Source organism: Ptychodera flava, chromosome 6 (genome assembly GCF_041260155.1).
Source record: "Ptychodera flava strain L36383 chromosome 6, AS_Pfla_20210202, whole genome shotgun sequence".
Taxonomy (NCBI): domain Eukaryota; kingdom Metazoa; phylum Hemichordata; class Enteropneusta; family Ptychoderidae; genus Ptychodera; species Ptychodera flava.
In genome coordinates this window covers 25611753-25630162 of record NC_091933.1, presented here as the reverse complement: position 1 = coordinate 25630162, position 18410 = coordinate 25611753, and the positions used below count along the sequence as shown (strand labels likewise).

The 18410-nt window shown below is 38.0% G+C and overlaps 1 protein-coding gene and 1 long non-coding RNA gene across 2 annotated transcripts; both read right to left on the bottom strand.

The window, feature by feature from the left end:
* Positions 1–6522, bottom strand: LOC139135318 (collagen triple helix repeat-containing protein 1-like). The gene is made up of 4 exons (XM_070702662.1): positions 6268–6522; positions 5624–5832; positions 2698–2899; positions 1–1436 (listed from the first exon to the last, which is right to left on the bottom strand). Exons 2-4 carry the CDS (start codon positions 5678–5680, stop codon positions 1285–1287), a joined length of 411 nt encoding a protein of 136 aa, XP_070558763.1. The 5' UTR covers positions 5681–5832; positions 6268–6522; the 3' UTR covers positions 1–1284.
* Positions 6523–10777: 4255 nt separating this feature from the next.
* On the bottom strand, positions 10778–16215 carry LOC139134305 (uncharacterized). Its single transcript, XR_011552776.1, has 3 exons — positions 15985–16215; positions 14367–14579; positions 10778–10899 (listed from the first exon to the last, which is right to left on the bottom strand). It is a non-coding gene; the product is annotated as an uncharacterized lncRNA (long non-coding RNA).
* Between the last annotated feature and the right edge of the window lie 2195 nt (positions 16216–18410).

Sequence of the window (18410 nt, the reverse complement as noted above, 5' to 3'; positions counted from 1 at the left end):
ATTGAAAATGTCCCCCTCGCATACGGCTGTTGTTGCCATTGCCATATACGCACTTTTAAGACCTCTTAAATTACAAAAAAAATTCTGGAGCGTATACATCCAAAGTTTCCACAAATAAATCAAAGTACACTGTGACGGGGAATTTTTATAAAGACGTTGAAGGAGGAATATTCAAAATTAGCACTAACAGAGCAACCATGAGAGGTGGGTATTCCTTGAGAAGATGCGTTTGTGTAAGGATAAAGAGTGGCCCTTGGAATTACAAATACTAGTTTTTACTGAACCATGTCTACTGTAGAAGAGCGCCCTCTTACAACGAAGAATTTCTCACTCGAAAACAAGGAAAATCGAGGCAGCAATTGCTTGAGGCGATGAGTACTTGGGTTATCTTGTGTCAGGGACAAGTCATCTGATATTTTAGAAAAGAAACGACTCTCTAAGCAATTTCCTGGTGGCGGGCATGATGCATTTTGTCAGAGTTTCCTGTTAGGCAAACGTTTTTCAGGAGAATAGACACTGCAAATTTACAGCTGCACTGTCAACGCCACCTGTGGCCTGTTTTTAGAAAGCGGGTGCACGGCTGCCAGCATTAACTACAGCATGTGACACAAACTAAGCAATTTCGAAAGAGACCTATTATAAATGAACTCAAGGGTTTCATCAGTTAACTTGGACACTTTAATTTTCGTGCAAACACTTCCAGCTATAAGCAGTGCATCTGTGGTTCACATTTCCGTTATATAAATGAGATACGGTGGTCATGCATTTTCACTGGGTCGATTGCGGCAAACGCAATATATAACACATTGTAGCACAGTCAGCTTTTCGTGTGAAGAATCCCATTTTAGAATGGTGGGTTTTGTCCATAGTAGGCCAAGAAGGCTAGATATCATTGCAACTATGCCCATTTTTGTTTTATGTTTTCAAAAGAGCGTCTCTTCTAAATGAGTTGGAATTCACATGATTCTAAAATATCTTTGTATTTTTTCCTTAAATCCAAAGTTTACCGTTTCTGAAAGTGGACTCCTGACTTCATTTATTTTCCTTATAATTTGCTCATACAAGGGGCCGGTGGATTTAAAATCAAAACATTAACATGCAATTAAAATGACGAAAATACAGAACTAACTGCAATAAGATTTTACTGTTAATGAGCATTCGACAAATATAACATGGCGACAACACCTAATTACACTAATCGGGCTTCATCCACTATAAAGGTTGTTTTCGAATCCAGCCACTCGATTTTTGAAAGGTTTGGTAAGTAATGTTCGGCTCAGTGAACTAGTACGATGTGAGAATTTCCTCGACAATGATGCGAGAGGCCGAGTTCCATCCAGTATAGGCTTCACCGCCTGGAGATACGTCTGGACATCCTGAGAGACGGAATTCCACATTAACTCTGCCGGGTGGTATACCATAACACAGACCTTCTACTGAAATGCAAATAGGATGACACAGAGCGTAAGGAGAAGCGTTCCACGTATCACTCCCACTTATCAAAATCGATGAAAAGAAGGATTTTTATGACAGTATTGAACATGCAAAGAGAATTCATCTAGAAGTCAATTGTTCTGTTTCATTTCTTCATACGCTGAAAGCATTTGCCTACATTCACAAGAAAATAACTCCCAGGATTCTTTAATTGTTATGATAGGGTTTTATTGAAGGCGTTGAGTCAGCCAGTAGCCTGACTGACTGACGAGAGAGGTCGCGTACTTATTAGTCATAATGACCTTATCAGGGAAAACGTTTCGAGACCATTTCATATATTTTTGATCAATACTAAGGAAGAGTTGAGTTATGACCGGGGTGTACAAACACAGTCTAAGGGGGTTTCTGAAATTAGAAAAGTGCTAAAAGCTATTACTTTACAGAAAGCACACAGAAGGGTAAATTGATTCCCAAAGAAGTCCATCCATTTAAAAGATCCTGTTACAGTTTACAAAACTATTCAGGGAAATAATGGCGATTCTCGGAAAGCTTTCGCTCTGTGACGTCATCTCACCATAGTCTGAATACAAATAATATCTTATCAACTTATCAACTGACTTATCAACTTTTTGCGTTTCCAGTCTATACACTCGTGCCTTGCCCTACATTGCTAGCCTGCTTTGGCTGAGATAAGACTGGCCATGCATAATTGTACTGTTTAAATCTAAGTAAGTAAAGAAAGATCTGCATAAAACTTATCTTTGGAAGTTTAAAAATAGAGGAATATGAGAGTAAGGTATCTCTGGGCTCGAAATGTCCGAATATCAAGCTAAGTAATAGCGAGTAGGGACTCTTGCTACTTTATCGTGAGAACACCTGAAATATATTTCGTGTCTGCGATATTACACGTCCATCCTTGGCCATGACTGCCATAATCTGAGGTGCTGATAGCTTTACAAAATGTAGCGATTAGTCCCCCCCCCCCCCGCACCCCCGAAGAAGATGATCTCAGGATGAGTTTTTCGAGAAGCGTGACAGGGTCATGTTCAGTGAAGGAAGTTCTCCCTGTTTATACAAGGCATTCTGATTGACTATTATGCAAGATTTCTCGCGGCGTAGATTCCGAGAAGGGAGGCGAAGACCAATCGAAGACGAAATCAAAGCTTCAGGGCAAAAAAAATAATGAGCGCATTCCCTGTATCTGATTCTATTTGACTGGTAAGAAACGCAATGATGTACCATCTGTATTCCATTCACACTTACTTGATGTCACGCGGTGACGGTTTTCGTCGCTCGTAGAGGACACGGCACTGTCTATTGGCACTGGATTGTTGCATTCTTCTCCGTTGAATGTGAAGTACCAACGAAAGCAAGATTCTGGAACTGAACGTGACCTTACACGTAGATTACCATTCCACAGGACTCGGAGCGCGGTCGTGTCGGATCGTTTGGCGAATTCACACTCCTTCATTGAAGGGATATAGAACGACAGTTAACGATATGTTAGTCAGCGTTCAAATTCACAAACATCTATGGGGATGGTAGTTATATAAGATTATTTGAAGACACCTACCTCCCCCCCCCCCGCATCCCCAGGTATTCAAGTTTCTCCGCCATGCTCTTAAAGATTTTGAAGTCCCCTTCCTGACATACGCCCCGCCGACAAAATATGTTTTTGCTCTATATCGTTGTATGGATTATGAAGCACTGAAAACTGGCCTAAAATGTTCTAATCTGAATCTTTTACTTGTGTAATGCTGTAATTTGGCGCTATATATTTACTTTTACCAAAGTTATTGTCAAATTAAAAAAACGCAAGACATTTTCGGCAAAGTAAGCTTATTATATTCCGATTCACTCACTACAGAACTTTAGCTGTGTGTTAGTGTGCACTGATTTCATACCTGGTGATGTGGTATCATTCGCCAATGCAAGAAAAACGTTAAACTGTAAGACTTCCATATTTTTTGTTCTTTGAATCAACTTTACATTTTGTTCTACTCCCTATTAAAGAAATAGAGAGACATAATGATGGTCCTTTAAATCTTTCAATTCTTCGACATATTTGTATGTGTCAAGGCCAGAGAAAAAAAAAATCTTGATCATCGGATTTTTTGGACCAAGTCCCAGGAGCGGCGAGCGAAATTTTTTTTTTTATTTTTTTTTAGGCCGAAGGTAAACTCGGTTCTCTGGCATTTTTGCACAGATGCAGACAAGGCAAGATAATTGTTTCCCTTTTTACCAGAAACATCTCAGACAAGAAACACTGATACTGGTAACTGAATTCAATATTATATTTCCCAACAATAACATAGGCCATTACATTCACAAGTTAGTGTTTGCACAACATATTCTGAGCATTTCAACATTCTCTCAGAATAAAACTGAAATGTACAGCAAATCACTGAAATTCAACAATTCAGTATTGTCCTTTAATATTGTCCTGGTGGGACCTAGCATCTGAGTTTTTTCCTTTTACTTTGGCCCCATGTTTTGGCCTCTTTACCACTGTCTATATATACACATTTTAAACACTGTACTGTGATCGGAGTGAAGTTATATAGTCATCATTCAGATCGTACTTTAACATCGACGCAACCATATGTTTTGTCATTGCCGTACATTTTTATACTTTCGATGCAATTTTCATTCAATCGGATGCACCGTCCATCTGCTGTCACGATCTTGTTGAACAAATCGCCGAACGTAATATCAGGACAAACACTGAATATAGCGTCTCTGGAACTAACTGTTGGCCATCACGTCGAATGTTGGCGATCAAATTAATACTCATGATGTGACATGTACTAACCTTTACAAAACGAGCAAATTTCTGGCCAAATCGACCCACTTTGCGTCGTGATTCGCCAAATTCAGACGTCACAACAACGTGTTGGCGGTCAACTTAAAGTCCGAACATGTATGAAATCTCATTCAAAATCCCATGCCCGCGAAAACCCTACACAGTGTAGGGCGCCACCAGCGGCAGTACTAAAAATATTTGTAATGCGGAAGTAAGAATTTGCCGCGATCAAAAAAAAAAAAAAATTCCAAATATGCCAAAGTAGAAGCGGCGATTCCGATGAACAATTTATTTTTTCTTCCTGGCCTGATGAGTTTTTTTTTGAAAACAAAGAAGAAAACAGGATCTCTTTTTCATGTAAACCATTGCCTATGCGTACCTAGATACTCTGCTAAACAAGACCTCTACTAAACATCCCTTACTGTAGTGTTGATGTTACAAAAATGACCTAATTGGATACTTCACGACTTTTAATGATTTGATTGATAAGGTTTGCGATGTCGATGTTTTTAAACAATATCATTCAACATTTTAAAAGATATGTTAATTTGTTTTTGTAATTTGTTTTAAACCTACGTTGTTTTGAATTTTGCTTCTTGGCGATTACACACTGATAAAATTAACAGTGTGGCAACGTTCATTGCGATAAAAAAACAGCTGTGAACTTTTCACGACATTAGAGACACATGGTTCTCTTTTGTCCCGTGAAAGTGCCGTGAAAAAATGGTATTCGATATCGAATATTTCAAGTCCCTCTCTGCGACCACAGTGTTTTGTAACCACCCCCCCCCCTAGAGTGTTGCATTCCTCATACCCCTTTCCCCCTTAATTCACCCAGAGGTGTTCCTCAACGCTGTCAGTTTTTCCTTCATTAACAGGCGCCCTTATCTCTACCGCTAATTTCCGATACCATTTGCTGATATGAGATAAGTGCTGATATGAAATTTTAACCAATGACTATGATAAAATTGTACATTTGACAGTGGACATGGTAGCGAGTTAGACTACTTCTATGATGCCATGCCCCTTGAAGTCTCTTGCAAATGCTCTTAAAATCGAAGTACCTAGAAAATTGCTGTAGCAAAGCTTCGCGAGAGAAAAAACACAGATTTTGCTATACTTGGAGAATCGTCTTTCTCCATATATTTTTCCCCATAAATGACATTTTACAATGTACAAACTTACAGAATGATAACTTTTGTGTGGCGACGTAGAACAAAATCAATGTATTCCTTGGCAGGGCTGTAAGTACCAACCACTGAGTTTTAAGTTTGCTTGCAACTTTTCAAATAGATTTACAATTGTACTGGTACGATAACACTGTCCTGCGTTACCTGTCGATGACTAATAAGATAGAAATATAATAACGGAAGTCTGTTACCCTACCTTAATAATGCCATTGGGGCCAGAGTAGTTTATATTATCCCATGCACACTGTTTCATATCACGATAGAGAAGCCCATCTCCTGGGGTCCGGAATCACCTTTTTCGCCTTTGATCCCATCATGTCCGTCTCTTCCCGGGCTTCCATGGGTGCCGGGAATGCCGGGAATTCCAGCAGGTGCAGGACCACAGCAAGCAGTACAGCCAGAATTCTGCAGTGTAAATGCTAGTTAACACATCAAATATGAATCATTTAAACTTACGCTTCGCATCGTTTTTCTCTAACCAACAGATGAGCCCGGCGACAACTTGGCGCGGTTAAAAAATACAAAACCAATCAGCCCTATAGTACATACTCGTTACAAATTGCCCACGCAGAAATGTCTCTCGTGCCTATATCTGGCTTGCAATACCATATATTAAGCTGTGAAAACATAAGCTTTTGAAGATTACGTTTGAGTTTTTCCTAGCCTCTTGAAGTGGAAATCGTGTAATTATTGACATATTATCCTGGGTATACATCTGAGCAACTGTATTAAGTCCAAGATATGAACTATTATGTAAACCCGAGTTGAGTTGAATCATGAGGTTTCGACCACAACAATTTTATCGAACTGCGTGTACCATTGTATTGCGTGTTAACTTACTTGGTTCGATCCAGATGTACCCTGAGCATGTATTCCGGCAGGCATTAGCATCAACATTACAGATAAGACGAAACCAAACTTGCGGTTGTTTGCTGCCTCCATGATGATACACTTTTACAGCCTACAAAATCTCCGATGTTGAAGTAACAGTGAGGCTATGGCTAGCGATGCTCGCGATGGGCGTTGAGGTTGTGTTCCACACAGTCGTAATCGGCAATTTCAAAGCCGCTCGGTCTCTCCTAGCGCTGCTTACTTATGGAATGTGCTGAGTCAAAGAGTAAACTTAGCCAAGAGTGTTTACCGGTGGAAGATATTTCCAAGGCATTATATTTATACTTAATTGTCAAGTAATCTGCTCAATGAAGTGTTTGCACATCCCTTATCCATATCTACGACTTCAAGAATAACATTCCGATGTTGCTCCTAAACAGGGAACACCATCTCTTATCAAAATTTACGGTTTTAAGAATAACATTTGGGCATTTTCTCCTAAGCAAGATACACTATTTGGATTGGGCCAAACGAGTCGTGCTCAGCTTACACTTAATCTCCTGGCCTTTGTCTGGACTACTCTAGTGATCTATATGTGATTCAATTGTGTACAGAGATGGAATTCAAGAACTTGTTCTCGGGTTCCACCTCTTCCTACGTCAACTGAAGGAGCTCTTTGTGAAATAGTTTCATAAAAGTATGAAAGATTCAAGATACCGCTAACAAAAAGATGTTAAACAAACGTAGACAATCATTCACCCCAAAACTGTAGTTTTTTCCTTTTATCATTCATATAAACCACAGTCCCTCTATCCAGATAGAGGGACTGTGTATAAACACTGGATTTTCCGAATTCACACGCAGTGGCTGACATATACACAACCCACGTTTCGAATTGATAAGGAGGACGTCAATAATAGCTTTAATTGTTTTTTTTCCCTGATATTTTGCGACTTATATACAATTCATCTGATATCAAATTTGAAGCAAACAAGTGTGACAATTTATACTGTATCGTAACCAATAAACATGTACCCTTAACGCGGCTAATTTTTGACTTCGAAAAAACTTGCCACTGCAGACTAAACACCTCAGTGGAGTTGCACGCACCAACACAAATAAGTCTTTTCCTCAACAACTTTTCCATTTAATACACAAAAAGCTATGTATTACAATAAAGTTGAGAGTCAGAAAATCAGCTGAGGATGGTTCGTCTTCTGCTAAATGCAAACCTCTCGTCCATAATGAACCATGTACTTTGTCATTCACTTTAAAGTGATAATTTAACTTTCTTTTCTATCAGCCTATAGTCAAGGAGTTGCTTTCAGCAACATGTATTACTCTGGTGTTTCATTTCAAAGGTTTTGATTTATTTTGTTTTGGAGGCAATATCCATACGACGACGTTAGTATTTTGAAAGTAGTTCTGAAGTCTGTGACAGTGAAAGGTAAAACATTGTTCATCACACAAAGAAGGATGTCCTTGGGTTCACCTATAGTTAAACCCTTAGTGCTGCACAAATGCTTGCATTCGATGGCCAGGACATGGCAATCGTTAAATGCAAGGACTAATTATCACAGAGACAAGCGTTTCTGGTAAATCAGAGGCCCAGATAAGCTTTGAGCTACTTTGAATTGAACATGATCGCGAAGAGGAACGTGCTTAAAAAAATCGCTATCTTCAGTTTGTGAGACAAAACTGCATACCAGTTTTATTGTCGAAACTGATTTTAACTGTAATCAGTTTGGATACCTCTATAAAGAAATAAGCGGTAAACTGGCTCACATCTCCCTTTTACCTTTCCTCTTGGGAAGGACCATTAGATCTTGGAAGGGGGTGGTCAAAAACAGAAAAAAATTCAAAGCAAAAAGTTTAGGGAAAAAATCTTAAGACTAGTTTGCAAAATAAAAAAATAAAAAATCAGAACGCAAAAAATATAAACCTGAGTTTACTTAGAAAAGCACATCACGACTCGCTTGAAAAAAAATCAAATATTTACGATTGTAAAAAAAATATTCACATTCTGATGGTGACCACCCCACCCACAAAGATCTAATGGTCCGTCGCTTATGAAACGATTGAGAGCGCGAGTGTCACCCCACCTGTAACTTGAAACTGCTATGCTGTAAGGGCCAGAGGTTTTTCGCTCATTGCGTGTGTAGTATCGGAGCGGCAAAACAGTCAGCCGCAATCTGTCACAAAGTATCATCTTTCGTTGGGAACTTGTCTACTACCCGCTAATGCTTCAGCTTCCTGGTTTAAAATACCCTGATAATCAGACAGAGAGAAACTCTTTGTGTAGGCGAGAAACAACTTGTTCCAGTTTCCAGTTTCAAAGATTAATAATCAAACTAGAACGAGATAACAATGGTACCAGCCCAGTCAGGCTAAGCAAGGAAGTGCACAGAACAAATTTTTCTTCATAACGATTTCTGTCTGGTCAAAAATAACCGAAATAAATAGAAAGAAGGTCTACGCCTGCGTGAGGTCAGAAAATATCTAACATCATACGGAAACTACACTATACCGCTTGGCCAGATTTTGATTGTGTAGCTCCGAAACTAAAAACGTGCACACAGAGTCTTCAAGATCTTTGCATTGCTATTCCACTCAATTACAGCCTGACTCGTTACATTTTGATGTTATTTATCATTATTATTATTATTATTATTATTATTATTATTATTATTATTATTATTTGTGTTATTATTTGTGTACTCATGTTTTATTTTCAGAGGGTAGTCTGAGTTATAAAAATATTGTAATTTACATCAGAGCCCCATTAAATTAATCTGTTAAAATGCACACGCTAAAACGTCGTAAGTTACTAAGTCATACGTAGGCTTACAAATGAAATGACACACGACTATGAATATTCTGTGGATCACAGTAGAGCTACTTTAATGGGATAGAAACGGTCATTCTCAAGCGAAACGTCATTAAAAATTAGCGTTGAAACTTGGGCGTTTTTTTGAACTTAGTCACTCAATGTGTGAGGTCAAGCTTTGCGATCGAAATCTTAGAGTACAGTGTTACTTAATCTGCGAGGTGAATTTCCTCCACGATAATTCGAGAAACCGAGTTCCATCCGGTGTAGGGCTTGCCGCTCGATAATGAGGTATTTGGGCATCCTTCTGCGATACGGAATTCCACATTCACTCTGCCTGCTGATAAACCGTAACAGAGACCTTCAACTGGAAAGGAAAATGTAAAGACATAATGAGGCAGGTAGAAAGATCCCGTTCAATAAGTTAGATGGACTACTATATACTTATCATCAATCACATAAACATTGCTGCCTTGAAATACTCATGGCAACATTTAGGTGTAATGCACCTAGGGAACAGAGCGGGGACAGACTTAAATTTTTACAATTCTTCTCTCATCTACCACTTATGAGGCTAATTTAAAAGGGACAAAGTTGGCCATTTTTAATGAACTTTGTTTAATTCGAGATACTACTTATATTGTTTGATATGTTGAAAGATACTGAATGAATGGGTGACCATGCATATATTCGACCCCGGTTTAAGACACGATACATGAAACCATCGCGAGAATGAATAAATGATCATGAAAAATGACCGACTTTGTTCCTTTAAAGCTTTTGGAGTAAGGAAAATTTTCACCGTCATAGTTTTTGAAAATTCGAAAATTGATGTTTCTCTATAGAGTTAACACAGAGATGGCGATCATTTTGAATTTCAAAATTCGGTAAATGTCAGGTAATTGTTTCTCTAGTACCAATGTTTGCACGGTAATCTCTGATTTTTATTCTTGATTGTTTAAGAGTATGGTTTAACGTGTCATTGAAGAAATTTCGAGCAAAACTTTAAGTCTTTCATTTTCGAGGTTCGTGTTATCTTACTATAGAGACTTTGCAGAAATATGTGGCAGAATATAGACAAAACATCTTCAAGAGAATAACTGCGGCGTTTAATTATTACTCAATTATGAGAAACGATTTTGTTTGTTCACGACATCTGTTGAATCGACTGTTCTTAGAAACCAACAATATGCAGACCATTTCTTCAACAAATCCATACACTTTGCTATCATGTCAACAGGAAAAAATGTGGATTTTTTGAAAAGTTCATTACTTTAGCTTCAAACCGACCTACCATTTATCTCTAAAGCAAGTATCAATAAATGGAGATTTGCTTTGAATTCCTACAAAATTCAACATGTGAAGCATTACCTAGAGGGACTGACGATTGTAACATACCTTTTACAGAGTTTATCTTAGAAAATGTAAAATACAACTTTCTAGTTTCCATTGTCATTTTTGAGCGGAAAACGCATTAGCCCGTGTTCACATGTAATAAATGCCCTGGCTGTTATAATTATCTTGTCTAGGGTTTTTGCAGGGATTATTTGGCGGTCTAGGACCAATGGTTTGTATGTTATGACATCACGTTCACTACTTTCACACTTACTGGAAGTTTTGGCGTGACGATTATTTGTGGAAGTAAAGTACATGACAGCGTCTATGGGTAGTGGATTGTCGCACTCCTCGCCGTTGAAAGTAAAGTATCAACGAGAGCAAGATCCTACGCCATTAGTATCCGCCATCAAACGCATATCCCCATTCCACAGGACTCGAAGCGCTGTTGTGTCGGATCGTTTGGTGAATTCACATCCCTGCATAAAGAAGATGTAAACCCTAACTTATAACATTAACATAACTAACATTTATGGACACACAAGCTTGGGAACTTGTGATGTGATTAAAAAGGAATCATTTATATTTGGTATGTTTTTATCTTTCTGAAACGTTTTGAAAACTGAAAGAGTCATGACCGAAAATAAAAATTACTTTTTTACCTGTCATATTCCTTATAGTCTTGCCAGTTTTTGCCGAGTCATTCACACTTAAAGATCAATTGATATGAAATCTGCTCCAAAATGACGTTCATTGGTGATATATACTATAATACACAGGCTTTTCAGAGTTTTTCTTAAATATTTACTGTGATACTCAACAAATATTAAAAATGCAAGGCTTACGTGGACGAACCGGTGTTTCCAAGAAAGCACTTAGGTGGCTGTGTTTGCTTTGAATTTCAATCATAATCATTTATATATTTAACCTGGACAACACCCCTCCCGGGTGAATTCAAATTTGAGATTCTAATGGCTGATTTTGGCTACATGTATTTAAGAAAGTTTAATTAATGTAAAAGTGTAAAAGTCGCTCTTTCTTGAACATTTTCCATGAATGTTTTTGATACTAAAAGTAGTATATTTTAAAATACTGGTCAAATGTGTACAACGTCAGCTCTGCCTCAAGTCAGACAAGATGAAAGATTCAGTGATCATTTTACAGTCTCTACCAAAACAATCAGGTTCAATGCCCCATTTTCACCATGCACGGCTGATATTACATTTTTACATAAAAGTTGCACCTTATGCAAGTTTTTGAAATCCTTATTAGCGGCATCTTTCATACAGATAGGGGTAGCAGCTTTCCCTGATATTGTGGCAATGTCGCAGGAAAACAAGTTGGAATAGGTTAATCCATTTGACAGTGTCTTGAAGTCACAAACGAAATCATCTGTTAACAATCAGGAAAGGTGTAATTTTTAACTCTTTTGCAGTTATTTATCGTCGTCATTTTGTACACTGAGTGCCTTTATGCAGCTATTCCCGGTTTTCTTGATATTACCACAGAGTAACATCATGGACAGAGTGGCAACAGCTATTGTTTAAAGCGTGAAGCGGTTACGTAAGCAATCCATGTTTGCCTCGCATCACGAAGCTCTTGGCTCTCTTTTCCGAAGAGTGCCGACCATGCACCCTTCGGTAATTTTCGGATTTTCACCAATTGTTAAGCGAAAGTATGTTCGACAAAGTTTGTGTTGTTGTTGTCGTGTGGTGCTGATCGGAATTGATGTGCTGGCAAAAACGGGAGTGTTTTGAGCTTCAGGAAAGTGGGTTTTACCGTTTTAAAAATTCCTCTCATATTTTTATGAATATATAATGAGTGTGTTTGAACCAAATTTGAAAGTCTTTTATCGATACTGTCTGGTTTTACTCAATGGTTTACGGTCAGTCATACCCTCTTTTACACGTGCGTCAAGAAAGGACATGTTTATGAAACTGCTGGCGTGTTATGTTTTGATTGGCGTGAAGCAGTGTTTCTGGCCTGAGAGCTCACAAAGTAACTATGGTTGCTACGCGACTGGCAGTACGATGCCATCTCGTCGTATGTTTCGCATAATCTCGTGTAATTATCAACCACAAACAAAGCCTCCAAAAAGTTTAACACCTTTGAAGCTCATTTTAATATGAAAAGCCAATAGTCTACCGAGACGACCATGGAACAAAGGGCATGCAAGTGTTGCCACTCTGTTTATGTTACTCTGTGATATTACAAAAAGGTAAAAATGCGATTTTGTCCCTTTTATAGCGCTCTGGTAATTCGACTTTTAGTTACTATAACTTCTGAGCTGATTATTTTCGTTATTCGCGTGAGACTCCGGAATTACTTTGCAACGATAACGTTAATAAAGTCGTGGACAATTTGTAGGAATCATAAGCACGGCGACCGAGAAGTCACTATAAGGAAAATGAGGATGTACAGGTCTCGTGGGTGTCCATTGCCATCTAAGAGAGATACTAACATTTTTAAGGACGCTAGATTGGTGAATCGGAGGCGAAACGGTCGTCAACGACATACATTATCCCATCATGCCGACTGAGAGAAAGTACATATTCTCAAGGATGATATTATTTCGAGGAGAGTGACAGTCAAAATGTTTATATATATATTTGGCAACTCAAAAGAAAGCCTAAAATCCTATTTTTATGGTTTCATTTCCGAAAGTTCTCGAACTTGACATTAAGTGCTTTATTGGGATTTGAATCCAATAAGGAAATTACTCTCGAATTTTCTGTCCTGGTTAGTTAGTTCTGTTAGCGGACATAATTGTTCCGAAATCCTTTACTCGCGATGTATTCGTTGCTTTGATTGGGTTTATGTGCTATGTATGTATGTATGTATGTATGTATGTATGTATGTATGTATGTATGTATGTATGTATGTATGTATGTATGTATGTATGTATGTATGTATGTATGTATGTATGTATGTATGTATGTATGTATGTATGTATGTATGGATGGATGGATGGATGGATGGATGGATGGATGGATGGATGGATGGATGGATGGATGGATGGATGGATGGATGGATGGATGGATGTATGTATGTATGTATGTATGTATGTATGTATGTATGTATGTATGTATGTATGTATGTATGTATGTATGTATGTATGTATGTATGTATGTATGTATGTATGTAACATGTATGTATGTATGTATGTATGTATGTATGTATGTATGTATGTATGTATGTATGTATGTATGTATGTATGTATGTATGTATGTATGTATGTATGTATGTATGTATGTATGTATGTATGTATGTATGTATGTATGTATGTATGTATGTATGTATGTATGTATGTATGTATGTATGTATGTATGTATGTATGTATACGTATGTATGTATGCATACGTACGTACATACGTACATATGTACGTTACATACGTACGTATGTATGTATGTATGTGTCTGTGTGTGGTTCATTAAATTCCATGTTGATTCTCGACATACAAATTTCCAATCAATCGGTTGTAAACAGGTCTTGATTTTTGGCCATAAAAGGCCGATGAGTAAGCGGGAAGGAGGTTTCTGTTTGAACTCTTTTGGACATTCAAGAAAGAGCGTAACGTTCGGTTCTGTGCATAATAAGTGCCATGTCACTATTGTATTATTCTCGTTTACGAAGGTATTCTTGAAACAACGGCATCAACAAATTAGTTTTCTTCAATTTTATCAGCAAATAACAACATAAACAAGAACAACAATCAGATTTCTAAGTTCCATATGATCCCAATTGCTGAATTGGTCAACTGGAATTCAAGTAAGGATATCTGTTGAAATTTTCATGTTTTTTCTGACATTTATTTACCACGACCAAGAGATCACTTCTTAGTCCGATTTGAATTGTTGAAAGATAATGTCGACCGTGCTTGTGCGCACAAGCATTATCCGTTCTTTGCCAGTAAGTTTGATATGTAGAGATAAACTATTGACATACCTTGATGACGCCACTGGTACGTGCGTCGTTCAAATTACGCCATGCACAATGCTTCATAACATGAAACACAGGACCATTAGTGTTCTCTACAGTCCCAGGGGGTCCAGTATCACCCTTTTCACCTTTGGTCCCATCACGTCCGTCTCGTCCTGGGCTGCCGTGAGTACCGGGAATGCCGGGAATTCCAGCCGGTGCCGGCCCACACCTCGGAGGCTGCAAACAAAATATTCGCGAGTAAACCCTTATAAAAACACAGATGAAGGTCAGGCGGAGAGATTGCTGGCCAAATACAGGGGGTAATCGCAGTCTCACTTTCCTGAACAATGCAAATTCTTACTTTCGACAATCGTGTCAGTCAAAGTATGTTAGTATAGCCCCGTTCTAAAAACAGGCAAATACTTCATGCAATGCTTCTACCATTTTCAGTGGTACTGTTAGTGTTTGATGTATGGAGTCATTTTGTTTATGTAAGTGTTGCGATAGAGATATAAGTCATTTAGACCATGTACATAATATTATGACGGTCAAAATTAAGCCCATGTCATCTTTCTCGTGTGTTAATCATAATTGATGAATCAAAGCATCAACTGCTGTGTGTGTTCAAGTAAGGTCGGTCAAATATTTTCCATTTCAAACGGAACCTTTGGCCCTGAGAGGAACTTGGCATTAGATGGAAATAGTCGCTAACGGCCAGTCAAACTGTGTGAACTTTCATTGCATTTTAAATTGGATAAGAATGTGTGTCAGGATTTCAACTAAAGCTTAATAGTGTGAACGCAAACCTGACATTCAACGCCTTCCCATTTGCTTCTGCATGACAACATTATTGTGAAAGAGCGCTGGTCGCAGTGCGTATTTGACATTTTTTTCTGCTCACAAACCTTTACTTTATCCACAAGTCATCAGCAGTCTCTTTACGGCAGCCTTTTTGTTTATCCAGATTAGGAAAGTGTACGATTTCACATCGGTAAACGAAGGGGATAAAACTTGGCCAGCATTTTCAAAACTCTCAACATACCAAAAATATGCGCTGTATAGCTACTTTGATCGAAACATGTCAAATTGCACTTTATAACTGTCATTGTTGTCACTGTTCTTGACATGCAATGGCTAAATCCCTTAAATATTTAGTTTCTCATGCCCTGAGAGATTTCCTTAACCTTGAAATCTTTACTCGCAAGCCCTTAAAGTCAAATGTTGAATTATAACATCATATTTTAGTTCACACACATAGGTAAACAGTTGTCAATGGCTTAACAGAAGAATCTGTGAGAAAAACAACAGATTTCCATTCAGCAATTGTGACAGCGACATGACGATTTCATAAATCACAATTCAGAAGCTGAAGTAATTTATAATCTACTCTGCAAATTCCGTTATCGATATGGACTTTTATAGGTCTATAAAAATCCATACCGACACAACATATTGAGCTTGGCGTAAAACTGTAGTAGCCACAATATTAGTTGTCGTCTGTACAATACCTTACGAAGTGTCTTCAAACTAGAAATTTGCTACAGTTTAGGATGCCGGTAGAGCTATAAATTTGATCTTTGAACGGGGAATTTGAAGGACAAGTTAGGGAACAGTTATTCAAAATACTAAAATATGTACTTACCTCCGATGGCTTTGGCTTTTCTTCACAAGCGACGCCACCGTACCAGCGATAATTACGCAAATCGCTACCAAAATTGGAGAAAAGAAACGACAAGTGGACACCATCGTGATGCTGGTCATGATCGGTGAATGGTTACTCTATTATGTCCAAATGTTCCAGACCGAAGAGTTTATATTCGTTTTTGTTGGCCACGAACAGTTTTTCTCTTGTTACACAAGTCATTGCAAACACTGAATCGTTGAATTCGTAAGATCATAAATATTCATCGACATTTAGCCTGTTATTGCATCAGCTGAGTTGTGACGAACACAAAGTACCTTTTCCGTGTTGCTTCAATTTAATCACCTTGGAACATTTCCAGGCAAGCTTTGATTGTTTCTATTTTTATCACTTGATGCAGCAGCAGCAGTTCTTCAAACCAATAGTGTTTTAATTGACTTACTGAAAGGATAACGTAGTTGAAAGCACTCTAGCATACGCCCATTTTGTCTCCACATAGCCTCCGTTGCGTTGATTATCATTTTTGCTGGTCAGAGAATAGCATGGTTGGTTAGGATCACCCAACCCCTGCATCAGAACGGACTAAAACAACGAGGCATGAATACAATACAGAACGTGAAGAACTTCATTACTTTATGTGGCTTGTGTTTATGGTTTGAGAAGTTTTAAAATATGCAGCGCATATTAGACTTTCTGGTAAAAAGTAAAAACAAAGCTTTGGTCGGTAAATAATTATGTTATAGCTGTTGTTTATCCCGAGAACACGTGATCACAAGACGACAAATGCGGAAACCACTATTGTATGTGATTTTTATGAGAACAGATGAGACAAGAATTGTCAGTGTCACAGTTATGTGTTTTGATGTTCGTTTTAATAGCGGACATTGACATATGTAACATCTACAACATTGACTAGGTGACAGTTGTTGTAGTTTTCGTAGGTATGTTTGCCTTTGACAACGCCGTATTCAACCAACCATCGTCTTGTCTCTTTTTTCACTCATTTTAAAAATTTGTATGTTTTAATACAACACTTTAAACCCGACTTAATATTTGCGTAGAATATTTCAAAGACATCCTGTTTCTGTATCACAAAATAAATGAATACAAAAATAGGTAAAGTAAATTACTGTAAATCACTATACGACAGTGCCAATGTGTATCAGGCACAGCTCGATCCTACGCTCACGAATTGCACTGATTATCATTCAGTTACTGTTACGTGTAAAACTGTGAAGGAAACTACCCGACCTAATATTTAGTAGAATATTTCAAAGACAGCCGGTTTTTGTTATTTTGTCTATATATAAAAAATAGGTAAAATAATACTGTAAAATACTGTAAAATCACTCTACCACGGTACTGTGTAAAGCTCTATCATACTCTCACGAATTACATTGAAAATACTCGCGTTTGCCATTAAGTTACTGCTACGAGTAAAACTGGAGCACTATCGTCATTGACGCATTCTATGCACCAGCAAGACTTAGAATCACCCTCGAACGGTGAAATGGCAAAGCTGTTTCATAAAACCTAAATGCACCCGACGAAGTTGACATAGGGAACATGAGCACTTTTGCTGTCGCCGTTGTTTTTGTCGTTGCTATTGCTCCTGTTGGAAAATAGAGTAAAAATGGTATAAAATTATCATGTTTACATGAATATCCTTGAAGACGGCTGAATGCTGCTGTTATCAACATAGGTATGAAAGGTACAAAGCTAAAAACCCTATATGGTCCCTTTGGGCTTATTTTACATGGAACGTCGCCACGTCAGAAGGGTTGGATGCAATTTAGACGTATTCTGGTCCTTTGAAGAGCAAGAATAAAAATTTAATACTTATGAATACCATTCTTTGTTTACTACCGTTCGCGTTTTTTCATCTCTCTTTCCCATTTCTCAACATTCCCTTGTATTTACAGGTCTCGATATAAGTAAAAAATACTGTATGCAATTAACTTCCTAGGTATTATAATGGTCATGACAGCAGCTCCTAGATATGTCATTCCTGTTAATACAATTTGTCAGAGTTACACAACCCGTTATACACATACGTTTCTGTTATTGCTCTCTGGACAAGAGATTTCAGATTACAAACAGTAGCAGTCCCAATAATTTTCTCGTTGATACTTATATCAGGCATTGCCACATAAAATATTGGGTCACTTCCTTTCTCACAGTATGGTTCGAAATGTCTTCCATCTCACAGAAACTGAAGCAAGGTTGAAGTTCCTTTTTTCTCTCCTTTGGATTTTTGTCCATTGATTCCGTGCAGGTACCGATGAGGCAAACGTTTTTCGCTCTATTTGTTTTGAGCTGGCAGATTAAAACAAATATTCGTACAACCCACCTCATTATATTGACTTTCTGCTGTATAATTATTAACTCGAATACACAGAAAGAAGATAAATATATTTTGTTTACGC